The sequence below is a fragment of the Salvelinus alpinus genome, chromosome 1, assembly GCF_045679555.1.
Source record: "Salvelinus alpinus chromosome 1, SLU_Salpinus.1, whole genome shotgun sequence".
Classification (NCBI taxonomy): domain Eukaryota; kingdom Metazoa; phylum Chordata; class Actinopteri; order Salmoniformes; family Salmonidae; genus Salvelinus; species Salvelinus alpinus.
In genome coordinates, this window is record NC_092086.1 from 28062036 (window position 1) to 28082709 (window position 20674).

The 20674-nt window shown below is 44.5% G+C and overlaps 1 protein-coding gene across 1 annotated transcript in view; it reads right to left on the reverse strand.

The window, feature by feature from the left end:
• The window catches only part of LOC139572722 (septin-9-like), a 168312-nt gene that overhangs the window by 144418 nt on the left and 3220 nt on the right, over nt 1-20674 (reverse strand). Inside the window, exon 2 of the mRNA XM_071395445.1 lies at nt 2533-2604. Within this exon, the coding sequence (XP_071251546.1) occupies nt 2533-2604 (72 nt within the window). The remainder of the gene's footprint in view (nt 1-2532; nt 2605-20674) is intronic.

Here is a 20674-nt window from a genome sequence, read left to right on the forward strand (position 1 = left end):
GCCCTGCAGAGACAGCATCAGGGGTGTCATCCTGACAGGATGGGTCTCATTCACACCCCTAAACACTTCCCATAACCCAGTCTGCCTGTTTATCTGTTAGCTCTGCCTGTCACACACACACACCTGAGAACACAAACACACGCAAGCACGCACACACATAAACACACACACATACACACACACGCATACACACACACTGCTAATAGTACAAATTCCTGTGTATATCCCTATAACCCTGTCTGTCAGTGTGTGTATCCTAGCCTGTCTGTTAGCCTGCATAGTACAGTATCTGGCTGCCTCATTGCCTGTCAGATTCCTGTGGCTTGAGTGCACATCCTGCAAGGACATGTGCTCATACACAGTCTGTGTGTGTGTCCCTCTCCCCAACTCGGTGCTTCAGGCGCTACTCCCCCCCGTCTCTCTGAATTGCTGATGCTGCAGAAGGAGTTTGCTCTTCCCACTGAGAGGAGGAGGCCTCAGTGGTGAGCCACAGCCTGCAACCTCATGCCAGCGCTTGGCAGTTACCCACACACGTGCACACACACACACACATGAACACACACACATGAAGACACGCACAAACACGCGCACACACACCCACCTACGCACACACACGCACACACACACAGTAGTAGTACTAAATAGTGAGTGCTTATAAAGTTTTCGATCATTATCTTAATCTATCTCACTGTCGTACCCATGCTCTTTCAATCTTTCTCACTGAAACCCAGTGCTCACAGTCAGTATCTAAATAATATGTGTGAAATGCTTGATAGTGTATGTGATGTAAACAGAGAGGTCTACTTTCTTGGGGACCTGAATACTGACTGGTTTTCATCAAGCTGTCCGCTCAAGAGGAAGCTTCTCACTGTAACCAGTGCCTGTAATCTGGTTCAGGTTATTAATCAACCTACCAGGGTGTTTACAAACACTACAGGAACAAGATCATCCACATGTATCGATCACATTTGTACTAATACTGTACAACTTTGTTCTGAAGCTGTATCCGTACCCATTGGATGCAGTGATCACGATATAGTGGCTATATCCAGGAAAGCCAAAGTTCCAACAGCTGGTCCTAAAATAGTGTATGAGAGATCACACAAAATATTTAGCTGTGACTCTTATGTGGATGTTAAAAATATTTGTTGGTCTGATGTCTTTAATAAGGAGCATCCAGATGCTGCACTTGATGAATTTATGAAATTGCTTCTTCTAGTTATTGATGAACATGCACTTGTTAAGAAAGTGACTGTTAGAAGTGTTAAGGCTCTCTAAAACTAAGAGCATTGTATTTAGTACAAATTATTCCCTAAGTTCTAGACCTCGGCTGAATCTGGTAATGAATGGTGTGACTGTTGAACAAGTTGAGGAGACTAAATTACTTGGCATTTCCTTAGATTGTAAACTGTCATGGTCAAAACATATAGATTCAATGGTTGTAAAGCTGGGGAGAGGTCTGTCCATAATAAAGAGACGCTATGCTTTTTTGACACCACACTACAAAAAGCAAGTCCTGCAGGCTCTAGTTTTGTCATATCTTGATTATTGTCCAGACGTGTGGTCAAGTGCTGCAAGGAAAGACCTAGTTAAGCTGCAGCTGGCCCAGAACAGAGCGGCACGTCTTGCTCTTCATTGTAATCAGAGGGCTGATATAAATACTATGCATGCCAGTCTCTCTTGGCTAAGAGTTGAAGAGAGACTAACTGCATCACTTCTTTTTAAAAGAAACATTAATGTGTTGAAAATCCCGAATTGTTTGCAAAGTCAATTTATACACAACTCTGACACACACACTTACTCCACCAGACATGCCACCAGGGGTCTTTTCACAGTCCCCAAATCCAGAACAAATTCAAGAAAACGTACATTATTGTATAGAGCCATTACTGCATGGAACTCTGTCCCATCTCATATTGCTCAAATACACAGCAAACCTGGTTTCAAAAAACAGATGAAGCAACATCTCACGGAACAACACCTCTGTGTATGTATTGCTATGTGTGCTTCAAAACCATTTTTTGATGTAGTTCTGTTCTTGTCTATTAATGTTCTGTATTATGTCATGTTTCATGTTTTGTGTGGACCGCAGGAAGAGTAGTGCTTTTGCAACAGCTAATGGGGATCCTAATAAAATACCAAATATCTCAATCTCTCTCCATCTCACCCTCACTGTGTCTCTCTCCTCTCTCAAGGGGAATATTTGTGATTCCTTCCTACCTGCTCACTGTAACATATCGCTCCATCTGTGCTGCAGTACCTGTTTCGTGGCTCACTTCTCAGAAACCCTGATAAAGCCTGATTGCTGACAGAATACAGTTTGTTACTTTCACTAAATCCAGTGAAAAGTGTGAAGGGCAGTCTACAGTGCCTTGTCAACCCGCACTTCACCAATTCAGCTGTGCATTTTGCTCAGCCCACAACATGAACTCAGTAGCATTAATCAAAGTCCTTGTGTTGAGGCCAACAGATGTATGTAAGTAATAATGCGTGTGCATGGTGGATGCCTTAGATAGAAACAGTATGACTTACTGGGACTGGTGATGGCAGAAGAACCTTCTCTGTCTGTCCTCCTCAGTCTCCCGCTGGTGGACCTGGCAATACCTGTCACACAGAGGAAGATAGAGAGAGAGGAGGGAGGGCGATCAATAAAGGTCATCCGTTCTATGTTGCATAATACCATTATAACATAACACTACATATGCCTGCAAGTTAACAACACTAAAACCCACATGGCTAATAACCTGACAACAGAGAACCCAGTGACAGCCATCACAGATCCTAGGTGACACTGAGCAGCTCTGGAATCACTGGAATGCCTTCTGGCGTTCCACTACGGCTTTCCATACAATGCTGACTGGGAGCGACCTATTCCATTCCAGATCAATACAGGGTCTGTTCTGTTGTGCTCTGTTCTGTACTGATCATTCCTTATTCCAGGCCAGGAGAGTTGAGGTGTTGGAGTGTGTGTGTGTGTGTGTGTGTGTGTGTGTGTGTGTGTGTGTGTGTGTGTGTGTGTGTGTGTGTGTGTGTGTGTGTGTGTGTGTGTGTGTGTGTGTGTGTGTGTGTGTGTGTGTGTGTGTGTGTGTGTGTGTGTGTGTGTGTGTGTGTGTGGACTGTAATGTAGATTCTGTGTAGACTGTTGGTCTCTCTGTAGAATGAGAGGTCGTCGGGAGGTCACAGAGTTCAACGGTCAACCATCACCCATACCAGTACAGGTCATACCAGCAGAGGAAGGGTGTATGGTAGATACGCTTAGTGGGAGGACGACTAGTGAGTTACTGATACATGGCTGCAGCGGTAATTCTACCCAGCTAGTAAGAGTAAGATGGGGACCCCCTCTAGAATCACCACAGTTATCAATTACATGATGATGGTAGATGTTGAGAGCACAGTCATTTCCTGTTCTTTTTTTTTCAGGAATTTGGCAGTCTCACTCCTCACATATTTTGTGTTTATTGGATATGGTAGAGGAGAGGAGTGACAGGAGACGAGGGAGAGTGTGCTGAAATTGCAGTGGGACAGATTCAAACCAATGCTGGAGTGGTATACAGTATGTCTTCCAGGGGCAGCAGCTTAGACTGCTAGACCACCCTAGGCAACAGTAAGTATCTATTTCTAAAGAGCTGATGATGATGTGATGATGGCCACGGAATCATGGTTTGATCTGATTTACAGCTTGGTGATTCAGAGGGGTCACACATGCCACAGGGGCAGCCATCATAAGAGATCAGGGATTTAACCCAGTCAGTACTATTCAGATGAAATGACTCCAACCTGTGGTTACTGAGTCAACTAACCCATCCTGTTCTGGCTCCTCCTCTTATTGAGACACTTCCTTTCTCAGTTCTGTCCTGTATGACATCGTTCACCATCATGACCAAGAGATGTGGATTCCTCTCTGAAGTGTCACCAGTGTCTTTAAAGAGACATAGACAGCTGAGAGACAGGAAGGAAGTCTAAAGGGGTTCTGACTGTATGTTACTGAATACTGTGGGAGGAGGAGCCTGCAAGACGTGTCTGTGTGTGTGTGTGTGTGTGTGTGTGTGTGTGTGTGTGTGTGTGTGTGTGTGTGTGTGTGTGTGTGTGTGTGTGTGTGTGTGTGTGTGTGTGTGTGTGTGTGTGTGTGTGTGTGTGTGTGTGTGTGTGTGTGTGTGCGTGTGCGTGTGCGAGTTATAAGATAAAGTATGCCCGACGGACAGAAGAGCACCCAAGACACATGCGTAACATGTGAGCTCATCTCTCTCCCTGTTACATACAGTACCTATAATCCATTAACTTCTCTAGGATAGGGGGCAGAATGTTCACGTTTGGATGAAAAGCGTGCCCAGAGTAAACTGCCTCCTACTCAGTCCCACATGCTAATATATGCATATCATTAGTAGTATTGGATAGTAGTTAGTAGTAACACTCTGAAGTTTCTAAAACTGTTTGAATCATGTCTGTGACTATAACAGAACTTATTTGGCAGGCAAAACCCCGAGGACAAACCATTCAGAATCTATTTCTGAGGTCACTCTCTTTTCAATGAATTTTCATTGGGAATCCAGATTTCTAAGGGACCTTCCTGCAGTTCCTATCGCTTCCACTGGATGTCAACAGTCTTTAGAAATTGGTTGAGGTTTTTCCTTTGAGAAATGAAGAAGTAGCCATGTTCAGAATGAGGCTCCAGTGAAGTGTACTGTTTGTTAGAGGCGCGTGACCAGAAGCATGCTACACATTGTTTTCCTCCAGTATTGAACACAGATCATCCCGTCTTCAATTTTATCGATTATTTACGTTACAAAATACCTAAAGTTGTATTACAAAAGTAGTTTGAAATGTTTGGAAAACGCTTACAGGTAACTTTTGAGATATTTGTAGTCACGTTGTGCAAGTTGGAACCGGTGTTTTTCTGGATCAAACGCGCCAAATAAATTGACATTTTGGATATACACTGCTCAAAAAAATAAAGGGAACATTTGTGGCCTGCTGGAGGTCATTTTGCAGGGCTCTGGCAGTGCTCCTCCTTGCACAAAGGCGGAGGTAGCGGTCCTGCTGCTGGGTTGTTGCCCTCCTACGGCCTCCTCCACGTCTCCTGATGTACTGGCCTGTCTCCTGGTAGCGCCTCCATGCTCTGGACACTACGCTGACAGACACAGCAAACCTTCTTGCCACAGCTCGCATTGATGTGCCATCCTGGATGAGCTGCACTACCTGAGCCACTTGTGTGGGTTGTAGACTCCGTCTCATGCTACCACTAGAGTGAAACCACCGCCAGCATTCAAAAGTGACCAAAACATCAGCCAGGAAGCATAGGAACTGAGAAGTGGTCTGTGGTCACCACCTGCAGAACCACTCCTTTATTGGGGGTGTCTTGCTAATTGCCTATAATTTCCACCTTTTGTCTATTCCATTTGCACAACAGCATGTAGAATTTATTGTCAATCAGTGTTGCTTCCTAAGTGGACAGTTTGATTTCACAGAAGTGTGATTGACTTGGAGTTACATTGTGTTGTTTAAGTGTTCCCTTTATTTTTTTGAGCAGTGTATATCGACGGAATTAATCGAACAAAAGGACCATTTGTGATGTTTATGGGACATATTGGAGTGCCAACAGAAGAAGCTCGTCAAAGGTAAGGCATGAATTATATCTTTATTTCTGCGTTTTGTGTCGCGCCTGGAGGGTTGAAATATGATAGTCTGTGATTGTTAGCTGGGGTGCTATCCTCAGATAATAGCATTGTTTGCTTTCGCCGTAAAGCATTTTTGAAATCTGACACGTTGGCTGGATTCACAACAAGTGTAGCTTTACTTTGGTATATTGAATGTGTGATTTCATGAGAGTTTAATTTTTATAGTAATTTATTTGAATTTGGCGCTCTGCATTTTCACTGGATGTTGGCCAGGTGGGACGCTACCGTCCCACATATCCCAGAGAGGTTAAAGCACAGGCCTCTCTCACACACAAATTGATGGTTTGGACATCCTAGGCATACTTGACAAGATGACAGGGCATGTACGTCTTTGGTTGTAAGACAGAAGAGAAGAGAGGGTCTGTCTGTTAAGTCTTTCTCAATGTCTGTGTGTGAGAGAGCAAAGAGAAATTAGGAAGAAAACTACCATCCACTGGATCCCACAGACTGCTGTTTGCTCTGGAATTTGTCTCTGTGGCCACAGAAAGCAATGCCTGGCTCTCCCAGACTGACCGACATCAGAGAGAAACAAACAGTCCAGTAACTTCAGAGCAGCAGTAGCAGCACAGCCACGCTCTAATTCCTCCTCCTACTGACCAAACAACAGACCGGCCAGAGAGAGGCTACCAGACCAGACCAGCTGAGCCCAGAGCCAACACACTCATTCACTCCTCCTGCCAGATAGATACAACTAACATTCAGAGACCCAGTGAAGCTACCAGTACCAGACCAGACCAGCTAAACCCAGAGAAAACACCCTCACTCAGCTAACCAGACCCCGGTAACATTGTACTGAAGCAGGGTTGGATGAGAGCTCGACAGAGCGACTACTCTCCCCTGCCACTCACCAAATGTGCCTCTCCTCCCTGCTCCTCTAGACCACAAATGGCCCAGTCACCATAGCAACAGTAGCAATAGGTCTGTTTTTTCAGGGAGGTAGTGGTAGTGTTGTAACAGGAGTATGAAACTATGCGGCACACACACACACACACACACACACACACACACACACACACACACACCTCTGCTAGCTCAGACAACTGCTTATTTATTTACTGTAATCCCTCACTTAGACTGAGTTTGCTTCCCAAATGACACCCTATTCCCTATATAGCCATTAGGGTCCTGGCCAAAAGTAGTGCACTACAAAGGGAATATGGGTGCCTTTTGAGACGTATCACAGATTGACTCACCATTCACTGTCACTGTAAGTAATGGCGATGAATGATTTAAATTGGGAACTGATCATTGTTATCTAAACTGTGGCTTGGCAGAGAGCTTTAGACTAGGGCTTTGAATCAAAATGATGTAAGTCCTGGAGAGGCTATGGTTGTTCTAGAACAATGTTCAAACAACCTGACAATAAGGACATGAACTGAACAGTTGTGAGTCAATGAGGGATGTTGACATGCCAGTAAAGTACACACACCTGACCTGGGACAGGCAGCACATATATTTACAGTTATGAATGATGAGCAAGGCAGAAAAGCAAGTCCATGCTTTACCTTATTCTATAACTAATGCTGGAGAGCCACAGAGAGCTACAGCTCGTGAAAGGTGAATGGTGAGTCTAGAGTCTCTAGCACAACAACAGAAAGGCAGGGGAGGTGCTACATAAACACAACATAGCTGACACTGCAGAATCTCAACGGGAAACTAACAGACGCTAACTAATGAGATAACTAGAGACAGCTAAATATGTACTACAACAACAAACAAATAGATAAGACATTAATACAACATGTATGCAGTACAAAAACTATCAAATAGATAAATATTGCATCCAAACTTTGTGAGACAGCGTAACACATGTAGGCCTAAGGTATACAAAACAGCCAACAATATACGGCATCAATTTGACATTCAGAATATGTTCAACAGAAAAAAACATGCAACAACCAAACCGATATGGCATAATTTGGCATTTAGTCAATGCTGCCAGTAGCTATAGGAGTCACATTGAGTTTAGGGAGTGGACAGATAGATCATAGGTACACTGGCAGAGTACAACAGTGTTTGAGCCAATCATCAACTCCTGTAAAGCCTGAATGGAAAATAAACGTGTGAGCAACCCCAGAGCGGAACCCACAGTGTTGTCGGAACAAAGGAGATGTGTGTGAGAGAGAGTGTGTGTTGTTGAAAAGCCCGGGACAAGACTGAACAGGTGAGTGAAGCGCTACAGGGCCCTCTACAGCTCCACACACAAAACAACCACACACAGAGACAGGTGTGGCCTTCTCTACAACCACACACAGAGACAGGTGTGGCCTTCTCCACAACCACACAGAGAGACAGGTGTGGCCTTCTCCACAACCACACAGAGAGACAGGTGTGGCCTTCTCCACAACCACACAGAGAGACAGGTGCGGCCTCTACAACCACACAGAGAGACAGGTGTGGCCTTCTCCACAACCACACAGAGAGACAGGTGTGGCCTTCTCCACAACCACACAGAGAGACACGTGTGGCCTTCTCCACAACCACACAGAAAGACGGGGGTGGCCTTCTCCACAACCACACAGAGACAGGTGTGGCCTTCTCCACAACCACACAGAGAGACACGTGTGGCCTTCTACACAACCACACAGAGAGACAGGTGTGGCCTTCTCCACAACCACACAGAGAGACAGGTGTGGCCTTCTCCACAACTCTACTCAGAGACAGGTGTGGCATTCTCCACAACCACACAAAGAGACAGGTGTGGCATTCTCCACAACTCTACACAGAGACAGGTGTGGCCTTCTCCACAACTCTACTCAGAGACAGGTGTGGCATTCTCCACAACTCTACTCAGAGACAGGTGTGGCATTCTCCACAACCACACAGAGAGACAGGTGTGGCATTCTCCACAACTCTACTCAGAGACAGGTGTGGCATTCTCCACAACCACACAAAGAGACAGGTGTGGGCTTCTCCACAACTCTACTTAGAGACAGGTGTGTCATTCTCCACAACTCTACTCAGAGACAGGTGTGGCATTCTCCACAACCACACAAAGAGACAGGTGTGGCCTTCTCCACAACCACACAGCGAGACAGGTGTGGCCTTCTCCACAACCACACAAAGAGACAGGTGTGGCCTTCTCCACAACTCTACTTAGAGACAGGTGTGGCCTTCTCCACAACTCTACTCAGAGACAGGTGTGGCCTTCTCCACAACTCTACTCAGAGACAGGTGTGGCCTTCTCCACAACTCTACTTAGAGACAGGTGTGGCCTTCTCCACAACTCTACTCAGAGACAGGTGTGGCCTTCTCCACAACTCTACTTAGAGACAGGTGTGGCCTTCTCCACAACTCTACTCAGAGACAGGTGTGGCCTTCTCCACAACTCTACTCAGAGACAGGTGTGGCCTTCTCCACAACTCTACTTAGAGATAGGTGTGGCCTTCTCCACAACCACACAAAGAGACAGGTGTGGCCTTCTCCACAACTCTACTTAGAGATAGGTGTGGCCTTCTCCACAACTCTACTCAGAGACAGGTGTGGCCTTCTCCACAACTCTACTCAGAGACAGGTGTGGCCTTCTCCACAACTCTACTCAGAGATAGGTGTGGCCTTCTCCACAACTCTACTCAGAGAAAGGTGTGGCCTTCTCCACAACTCTACTCAGAGACAGGTGTGGCCTTCTCCACAACTCTACTCAGAGACAGGTGTGGGCTTCTCCACAACTCTACTCAGAGACAGGTGTGGCCTTCTCCACAACTCTACTCAGAGATAGGTGTGGCCTTCTCCACAACCACACAAAGAGACAGGTGTGGCCTTCTCCACAACTCTACTCAGAGACAGGTGTGGCCTTCTCCACAACTCTACTCAGAGACAGGTGTGGCCTCATACAGGTGTCATGTGAATCTCCTCACACAAAGCTAGAATGGCCCTCTTAACTCTGAGGGACTGCTACAAATCAGTTACAATATGTCAGGTTTATGATGGTGGTATGTAGGTTTCATGGTGGTAAATAGCCCTGCCACATGGCTGTTGACTCCCTCTTAGACGTCACCTAGGATTCAACAGCCATGTATCAGGGCTAGGTGGTAAAGTTTAACACACAAATACCACACACTGTTTCACAACAGCTTAACCACATTTTCCCCCTGATGGTTATACAGGTGAAGCATTTTCATGTTTTCATATGAACAATAAAGCTTCCTTTGGTACTTCCCCAGTCCTTTGTTATTAGTGAACTGAAGTGTCTGAACAGCCGTGCTTCAGAACAATCAGTGTGTCATGTAGTGTGATTGAGTGATCTGACCGGTCAAGTGCAGGCCTCGTCAAACATGTGAAACGATGAGTTATTGGTTCTGGAGGACTGAGGAGAGAAAACAAGAGGAATGGGTGGAGAGGGCCCGTCTCCTGCACTTTAAACCCTGTGACCCTGTAATACACGCTCACACTAGTGCGTGTGCACACAAGCACACACACACGCAAACACACACACACACCTCAATGGCCCTTGATCCTTCTTGACTATATTTGTAAAGGAGGCTAGTCACTGTTTGAGCAGGAGGGCAGAGTTGAGCACGATCCATCCCCCCTTTCCCCATCCCCCTCCCTCCTTCCCCCATCCCCCCTCTTCCATCTGACCCATTGTGTTTTTATGGCCCTCATTACACATGTTCAGAGTATGCTGCAAACACCACGCAGAGTTTACACAGTTTCACAACTGGCCTGTGAACAGAGGCTGGGAATGGACAACCAGGGGGAATTGACTGGAGAGATGGTCATTTTTCATGTGTTTTCACAGCCCACAGATCCCAGATAAGGTCTTTACCTGGAAGTCTCCTACCTTGAGTAATGACCACACAGAATGGTACTGACCGTGAGTAGACTGTGAATAGTACTGACCGTGAGTAGACTGTGAATAGTACTGTGAATAGTACTGACCGTGAGTAGACTGTGAATAGTACTGACCGTGAGTAGACTGTGAATAGTACTGACCGTGAGTAGACTGTGAATAGTACTGACCGTGAGTAGACTGTGAATAGTACTGTGAATAGAACTGACCGTGAGTAGACTGTGAATAGTACTGACCGTGAGTAGACTGTGAATAGTACTGTGAATAGTACTGACCGTGAGTAGACTGTGAATAGTACTGACCGTGAATAGTACTGACCGTGAGTAGACTGTGAATAGTACTGACCGTGAGTAGACTGTGAATAGTACTGTGAATAGTACTGACCGTGAGTAGACTGTGAATAGTACTGACCGTGAGTAGACTGTGAATAGTACTGACCGTGAGTAGACTGTGAATAGTACTGACCGTGAGTAGACTGTGAATAGTACTGTGAATAGTACTGACCGTGAGTAGACTGTGAATAGTACTGTGAATAGTACTGTGAATAGAACTGACCATGACCCTGGACCGCACCAGGATCAGATTCATTTCTAAATGGCAATAAGACCTGTGAGCACTGATAAAGCTCATGCTGTTAAAGGGACATTCCTCTCCAAAATCTACGTTTGTCAGATGTTTTCATAACCCAGAAGTGGTGTTCTGTCGGGATAAGTTGACATCCAGGCTTTCTGTTGTGTAGATTGAGCTACATGCCACAATCTAAAATGAATGGAAAAGATAAGCTCCTTGTAGGTCTAGTTTCCTGGTTTGTGGTGCTCATATTTTCCATTCATTTGGTGTTGAGGCATATACAGTAGTTGGATCTACACAGCCGATGGCATGGGATGTGGACGCATCTGGACATTAGAAAACATCTAACAAACGTAGAATTTTATTCAGAGTATAATGCCCCTTTAAACTTGAAAACCGGTTTTATGAAAACTGAAAACTTTTAACACAAGCCTTTCTCTCACTCATCAAAACTCACCCAGGATTTTATCACCACTACTGACACAGTTTATCGTGACTAAACACACCTATCACAATCACACCAAAAACAGTAAAAATCATATCAGTGAAGCAACATGATGGAAACAGATTTTTAAAGCCAGTTTTTATGAGCTCAATAGGGAAACAGTCTGGAAGTAAGAGCAGTGTATAAAACAATGGCTTGTAGTTTAACAGATATGGATCGGCCTTCCATCTTGGCAGGTAGAGTAGAGATCAGTAACTAAAAATAACGGTGTCCCAAATGGCACCATATTCTCTATGTAGTACACTACCTTTGACCAGGGCCATAGGGCTCTGCACTATTATAGGGAATATGGTGCCATTTGGGATGCAACCTCAGATTAAAAAAAAAAAAAAGTCCATTGAGTTTCTGGGTTTGAAATTCTCTCTGGAACACTTGGTTCCTAGCCTGGAATACATGTTGATATGTTCTGTTTCACCAGAATTGAGAGCCCTTTGAAGAGTCCTTTTTGGTTCTAGGTAGAACCTAGAAGAGTTATCATATGGGGACAGCTGAAGAACCCTTTTTTGAGAGAGAGAGAGAGAGAGAGAGTCGCCTTGCTATTGAGAAAGGTCGCCGTAGGCAGACCTGGCTCTCAAGAGAAGACAGGCTATGTGCACACTGCCCGCAAAATGAGGTGGAAATTGAACTGCACTTCCTAACCTCCTGCCAAATGTACGACCATATTAGAGACACATATTTCCCTCAGATTACACAGACCCACAAAGAATTCAAAAACAAAACCAATTTTGATAAACTCCCATATCTATTGGGTGAAATACCACAGTGTGCATCACAGCAGCAAGATTTGCGACCTGTTGCCACAAGAAAAGGACAACCAGTGAAGAACAAACACCATACAACCCATATTTATTTATTTTCCCTTTAGTACTTTAACTATTTTCACATCGCTACAACACTGTAAATAGACATAATATGACATTTGAAATGTCTTTATTATTTTGGAACTTGTGTGAGTGTAATATTTACTGTTCACAAACTTTTTTGTATTTATTTCACTTTTGTTTAATATCTATTTCACTTGCTTTGGAAATGTAAATATGTTTCCAAATTCCAATAAAGCCCCTTACAGTTTTTAACAATCACTGTGGCACTAATTTCAGAACCTTGTGGTCATTTTTCAAAACTCTAGACACAAAACTCAAAATGGTCATCACTTGTAACACAGGCTGTCCAATGTTCAAAACATTGCATTGTGCATTCATATCTTTAAAGAAAACTTTCACTTGCAGAATCATTGGTTCAAATAACTCATTTATCATGAAATACCATAGGAACATTAATTTAGATCACCTGCACACAAGATACCAATAGTTTCACTGTGTAGTTGTTTGTACAATCATTAAATATTGTGGTACAAAATATGTGATACATGTTTCATTATGCTACTACACGTAAATACAGAAAAAACAGTTAAAGGTCAATTGCAGTGTTCCTCACCTGGCTTAATGTAAAAAGCAAAACAAAAGATTGATTACTGTACTTCTATATTTCCATCAACCCTGTCTTGTGGATTTGGCCACAGGTTCTCATCCACATCACAATGGATGTTTTCATTAGCCAAACATCTTGGGAAGAATCTTCGGGCATGGCGAATCTAGTCCTGACACTGGTCTGCTGTGATGTCATTGAATGCGTCATCCATGGCCTGGAGAAGGGTGGCTTGTTCGTGAGGGCGCCTATCATATACCTTCTACCTCCATGTGGAGAAAAATTACTCAATCGGGTTAAGGAAAGGAGAGTATGGGGGTAAGCACAGAGTGGTAAATTGTGGATGGGCCTGAAACCATGCTTGCACCATTTGAGCATGGTGGAACCTGACATTATCCCACACAATGACATAGGTCATGCCATCAGCTCTACAGACCTGATTTAGCTCATCATGGACGGTTACATTCGAACAGCGAATCATGTGGCTGCCTGCAACTCAATATATAGAGTATATAGAGTAGAGAGCTTAAGATGTTGTTCGACCAAACATTAGAACGGGCAAGATGAGTAATCTAAGCAACGTTGACTGTGGTATGATTGTTGATGCCACACATGGTGATTCCAGCATCTCAGAAACAGCTGCCTTCCTGGGATTTTTACGCACTACAGTCTCTAGAGTTTACAGAGAATGGTGCGATAAACAAAACACATTCAGTGAGCGGCAGTTCTGTGGGCAAAACACCTTGTTAATGAGAGAGGTCAGAGGAGAATGTCCAGACTCATTCAAGCTAACAGAAAGGCCACAAACGCTCAAATAACAGCTGTTTAAAACAGTGGTGTGCAGGAGGGCATCTCTTAACGTACAACACCGTGAATAATTCAGGCTGTTGTGGAGGCAAAAGGGGGTCCTACCCAGTACTAGATAGGTGTACCAAATAAAGTGGCTGGTGAGTGTACAGTAATGTCAAATCTGAAAACATGGTCTGGAAAAGTGGTACATGGGACCATAGAAACAGTGTCTGATAAAGAATGATGATGAAATATTACATCCATAGATAATGTAGTCCAGTTGGTTCATGTTCCACAGTAATTGGTGTCAATGGATCTCGTTATCCTGAAACTTTCATGATCTAAACATGAAATATTGTTAGTCAGTTTCCGTAACACTATGCATTAAAAGTAACGCAACAGTCACTTATCATTTTGAGCAGTTGCATCAATTGATAGTTAGATCATTGTAATGAAATTAATTGACTGTCATCTCAGATGTAATGTGTGAATTGCATTTTGAAATGGTAATACTTTGATGTTAAGTTGTGTCATTTTGAACAGGTGATTTTACTTCAATGAACAAATGATCTTAGCTTTATGTGTATTGTATCCAAGCAATTGGAAAAAGTGTTACAGTTTTGAAAAATTAGCATTTTGATCATTGGTTGTTAGTTTTGTGTGAGTGTGCAAGCATGTTTGCGACACCAAGAGAGATATGTGAGACACAGAGAGCGAAACAAAATGACAGACGGACAAAGCTCTTGGCCTCATACAGTATGTGTCACTATGTACTATAGAAGACACTAACATAATCTGTTACAGCTCTTCCTCGGTCAACCCCTCCCCTGGCATCATCTCACACCCCTGACAGACAGCTATCATCACAGAGCTGCATTCCTGTCTGGAGTCCCAGATAAACACAGAGTGGACACTTCAGACCTGGCTCCATACAGTATATAGAGCACAGCATATGGTAGGAAATGGAGACTAGGGCCTGTGTGTGTAGAGTAGATCACAGGACCAGGGGGAAAGTGGGGACACTATATACAGTATAGATAGAGATGGAGATGCAGCATTTAAAGGCAATGTTTCCACATTTACGGTAAACGGTGCGGCTGTCAGCCCAATCGGAAATTACCTGTAAATGTCAAGTGATCTACAACACGGCTCGGATTGAATCCTGGCCGTAGTCTAGAATAGATTCCCTCTGTCTCTCAGAGTGGGAGAATGAAAAACGGAGTGTAGCTCAGCTGTCATCTATTCTTCTCCATACAAGACTCAACATCCAGAAGAAGTGGGGAAACAAAGTTGTTGTCTTTATCTTAAAGCTGACCAGGCCTTCTGATGTGATGATAAACCACGTCATTAAACCCTGTCCATGTCTGGGCTCCCACGGACATCTCATCAGCATAATCATCCCCGTCAACATCCGCCTGTTTAAGCTAGAGATATCATTTTCTTTGCACGGGCTGCGTCTCAATCCACCACATCCGTATCTGTGGTGGAAGGTGGCCTAGCTACAGCGGTGTTTGTCAGACCTTGAGACATCCAGAAAGTGCCATGGGACTCATCTGAAGTCAGTACCGTCGATCTGCCAACTTCTGTCTGTAGCGTCTGTAACAGTTTGGGCTAATATGACCCCTCTATGAAAAGGTGAGTTTCCCATGAACACGTACATGTTGTTTTGCTCTAGGAAGCCCACAAGCCTCACAAGACACGTCTGAAAGTAGCCGGGTACCAGCTAAAAAGAATTATGGCAGTACACTACCGGTCAAAAGTTTTAGAACACCTACTCATTCATGGGTTTTTCTTTATTTTTACTATTTTCTACATTGTTGAATAATAGTGAAGACATCAGATCTATGAAATAACACATATGGAATCATGTAGTAACCAAAAAAGTGTTTAACAAATCCAAATATATTTTATATTTGAGATTCTACAAATAGCCACCACTTGCCTTGATGACAGCTTTGCACACTTTTGACCGGTAGTCTATATATGGAAGTAGTTTGGTTGTAAAATATGGGTAAAAAAATATAAAAAAATAATTTCCTGATTGATTTATTTTTTGACTATCTGTTGTTCCATGTCTGAATCTGTTATTCAATGCGTTTCTATTGGCTAATAGCAGTAAGGCCAAATTATTTTTTAGACCTAAAGGAGTCCTAAAATCGCCCATCTTAAAGATACTGGCAAAGGACACACGATGAAGTGTGTGTGTGTGTGTGTGTGTGTGTGTGTGTGTGTGTGTGTGTGTGTGTGTGTGTGTGTGTGTGTGTGTGTGTGTGTGTGTGTGTGTGTGTGTGTGTGTGTGTGTGTGTCGCCCCCAACTCTTAAAGATACTGGCAAAGGACACACGATGAAGTGTGTGTGTGTGTGTGTGTGTGTGTGTGTGTGTGTGTGTGTGTGTGTGTGTGTGTGTGTGTGTGTGTGTGTGTGTGTGTGTGTGTGTGTGTGTGTGTGTGTGTGTGTGTGTGTGTGTCGCCCCCAACTCTTAAAGATACTGGCAAAGGAGACGATGAAGTGTGTGTGTGTGTGTGTGTTATAAGATAAAGGATGGCCGACAGACAGAAGAGCACCAAAGACACATGCATAACATGTGAGCTCATCCCTCTCCCTGTTACATACAGTACCTATAATCCATTAAAGCACAGGCCTCTCTCACACACAAATTGATGGTTTGGACATCCTAGGCATACTTGACAAGATGACAGGGCAAATAGTGTGTCTCAACAGAGTTTATAGGTTGACTTTCAAGTTCCATCTAATAATATCTTTACACACAGCAAATCTAAGCCTGTCTGCGGATATAAACAATGTTAAAAGCCGTAATGCAGAGCGGTGCTTGCAATAAGTCAGAGAGGTAGTAGTAGTGTGTTTGGGGTTGGACTTGAAAGCGCATACCAGACCCAGCGATATCCTATTTTGAGTAAATCAGTGCTGTGGGCTCTGTAAATTATGAGCCTGTGTGTGTGTGTGTGTGTGTGTGTGTGTGTGTGTGTGTGTGTGTGTGTGTGTGTGTGTGTGTGTGTGTGTGTGTGTGTGTGTGTGTGTGTGTGTGTGTGTGTGTGTGTGTGTGTGTGTGTGTGTGTGTGTGTGTGTGTGTGTGTGTGTGTGTGTGTGTGTGTGTGTGTGTGTGTGTGTGTGTGTCCTAGCCTCTTCTTTGTGTGGTTGTTATTCATGTGCAGGTTACTGATTGATCCACCAGGCTGAGGGAGTGGCGTACAAGGCAGAGAGCAGCTCCACATACAGGGCTCAGCTACCAGGGTCAGACACTCACACACTGACACTAGCATGTGTGAGGTGAGCACCCTAATTTACAGTCTATGATGAATGCAGTCAGACAAATATGCACATTGCACTCTCTCACATACACACACACACACATTCTGAAATACTGTAAAATAATACTGAGAGAAACATACAGCTCACAGTGTGTGTGTATACAGTATGCATCCCCACACAGACCCATATCCCTGTACAGCATCTCCACACACAGTTTCAGTTCTGATGTCAAAACCCCAATGTCTGATGGTAGCCCACTCCAAACACCCCCACACTGTTCCTGAAGACAACCTTCTCCAAACACCCCCACACTGATCCTGAAGACAACCTTCTCCAAACACCCCCACACTGTTCCTGAAGACAGCCTTCTCCAAACACCCCCACACTGATCCTGAAGACAACCTTCTCCAAACACCCCCACACTGATCCTGAAGACAACCTTCTCCAAACACCCCCACACTGATCCTGAAGACAACCTTCTCCAAACACCCCCACACTGATCCTGAAGACAACCTTCTCCAAACACTCCCACACTGATCCTGAAGACAACCTTCTCCAAACACCCCCACACTGATCCTGAAGACAACCTTCTCCAAACACCCCCACACTGATCCTGAAGACAACCTTCTCCAAACACCCCCACACTGATCCTGAAGACAACCTTCTCCAAACACCCCCACACTGATCCTGAAGACAACCTTCTCCAAACACCCCCACACTGATCCTGAAGACAACCTTCTCCAAACACCCCCACACTGATCATGAAGACAACCTTCTCCAAACACCCCCACACTGTTCCTGAAGACAACCTTCTCCAAACACCCCCACACTGATCCTGAAGACAACCTTCTCCAAACACCCCCACACTGATCCTGAAGACAACCTTCTCCAAACACCCCCACACTGATCATGAAGACAACCTTCTCCAAACACCACCACCACCACGGTCTTTGTTATTAGTCAATATCCTGTCTCCAGAGCTGAACAAATATGCCCAGAATGTGACAGCAGCTCCGCACACGTTCCGGCGGGAGACAAACAGGACAGATGACGACGACATGACCAGACATGCACTCCCTGCTCCGATGCAAACTGTGGGAAGGGAGTTGTTGGGAAAGGAGACATTCAATGGGAATGGGTTGTGTACACTACACAGAGCAGCACAGAGCCAAGGGCTTAGGGTTAGAGACTGTGGAGACTCAGGTTGCGCCCCAAATGGCCTAGCCCCTATGGGCCCCTGTCAAAAATAGTGCACTATATAGGGAATAGGGTGCCATTTGGGATGCAACCTCAGAGAACGGAAGCTGTAGGTTAAAGCAAATAGAGTGGGTTCTAGGAGTGGGTGAGTGAGTGAGACACCATTAAGGGTGAAAGAGTGGGTGAGTGACTGAGACACCATTAAGGGTGGAAGAGTGGGTGAGTGAGTGAGCCACCATTAAGGGTGAAAGATTGGGTGAGTGAGTGAGCCACCATTAAGGGTGAAAGATTGGGTGAGTGAGTGAACCACCATTAGGGGTGAAACGTGATGCTGGATACAGGCTTCGTACAGATACAGGCTACAGCAGGTGTTCACACATGGAGGTTAAACATAGTCAGGAGGGGAGAGGAACAACACAGGGAGAATGACCAGCCATGCTGAGTATCATGGATGGATGGATATAGCACCTCGTCTCCATGCTGAGTATCATAGATGGATGGATATAGCACCTTGTCTCCATGCTGAGTATCATAGATGGATGGATATATCACCTTGTCTCCATGCTGAGTATCATAGATGGATGGATATAGCACCTTGTCTCCATGCTGAGTATCATGGATGGATGGATATAGCACCTTGTCTCCATGCTGAGTATCATAGATGGATGGATATAGCACCTTGTCTCCATGCTGAGTATCATAGATGGATGGATATAGCACCTTGTCTCCATGCTGAGTATCATGGATGGATATAGCACCTTGTCTCCATGCTGAGTATCATAGATGGATGGATATAGCACCTTGTCTCCATGCTGAGTATCATAGATGGATGGATATACAGTGAGGGAAAAAAGTATTTGATCCCCTGCTGATTTTGTACGTTTGCCCACTGACAAAGAAATGATCAGTCTATAATTTTAATGGTAGGTTTATTTGAACAGTGAGAGACAGAATATCAACAAAAAAATCCAGAAAAACGCATGTCAAAAATGTTATGAATTGATTTGCATTTTAATGAGGGAAATAAGTATTTGACCCCTCTGCAAAACATGACTTAGTACTTGGTGGCAAAACCCTTGTTGGCAATCACAGAGGTCAGACGTTTCTTGTAGTTGGCCACCAGGTTTGCACACATCTCAGGAGGGATTTTGTCCCACTCCTCTTTGCAGATCTTCTTCAAGTCATTAAGGTTTCGAGGCTGACGTTTGGCAACTCGAACCTTCAGCTCCCTCCACAGATTTTCTATGGGATTAAGGTCTGGAGACTGGCTAGGCCACTCCAGGACCTTAATGTGCTTCTTCTTGAGCCACTCCTTTGTTGCCTTGGCCGTGTGTTTTGGGTCATTGTCATGCTGGAATACCCATCCACGACCCATTTTCAATACCCTGGCTGAGGGAAGGAGGTTTTCACCCAAGATTTGACGGTACATGGCCCCGTCCATCGTCCCTTTGATGCGGTGAAGTTGTCCTGTCCCTTTAGCAGAAAAACACCCCCAAAGCATAATGTTTCCACCTCCATGTTTGACGGTGGGGATGGTTTCTTGGGGTCATAGGCAGCATTCCTCCTCCTCCAAACACGGCAAATTGGGTTGATGCCAAAGAACTCCATGTTGGTCTCATCTGACCACAACACGTTCACCCAGTTGTCCTCTGAATCATTCAGATGTTCATTGGCAAACTTCAGACGGGCATGTATATGTGCTTTCTTGAGCAGGGGGACCTTGCGGGCGCTGCAGGATTTCAGTCCTTCACGGCATAGTGTGTTACCAATTGTTTTCTTGATGACTATGGTCCCAGCTGCCTTGAGATCATTGACAAGATCCTCCTGTGTAGTTCTGGGCTGATTCCTCACCGTTCTCATGATCATTGCAACTCCACGAGGTGAGATCTTGCATGGAGCCCCAGGCTGAGGGAGATTGACAGTTCTTTTGTGTTTCTTCCATTTGCGAATAATCACAGAAACTGTTGTCACCTTCTCACCAAGCTGCTTGGCGATGGTCTTGTAGCCCATTCCAGCCTTGTGTAGGTCTACAATCTTGTCCCTGACATCCTTGGAGAGCTCTTTGGTCTTGGCCATGGTGGAGAGTTTGGAATCTGATTGATTGATTGCTTCTGTGGACAGGTGTCTTTTATACAGGTAAGAAACTGAGATTAGGAGCACTCCCTTTAAGAGTGTGCTCCTAATCTCCGTTCGTTACCTGTATGAAAGACACCTGGGAGCCAGAAATCTTTTTGATTGAGAAGGGGTCAAATACTTATTTCCCTCATTAAAATGCAAATCAATTTATAACATTTTTGACATGCATTTTTCTGGATATTTTTGTTGTTATTCTGTCTCTCACTGTTCAAATAAACCTACCATTAAAATTATAGACCGATAATTTCTTTGTCAGTGGGCAAACGTACAAAATCAGCAGGGGATCAAATACTTTTTTCCCTCACTGTAGCA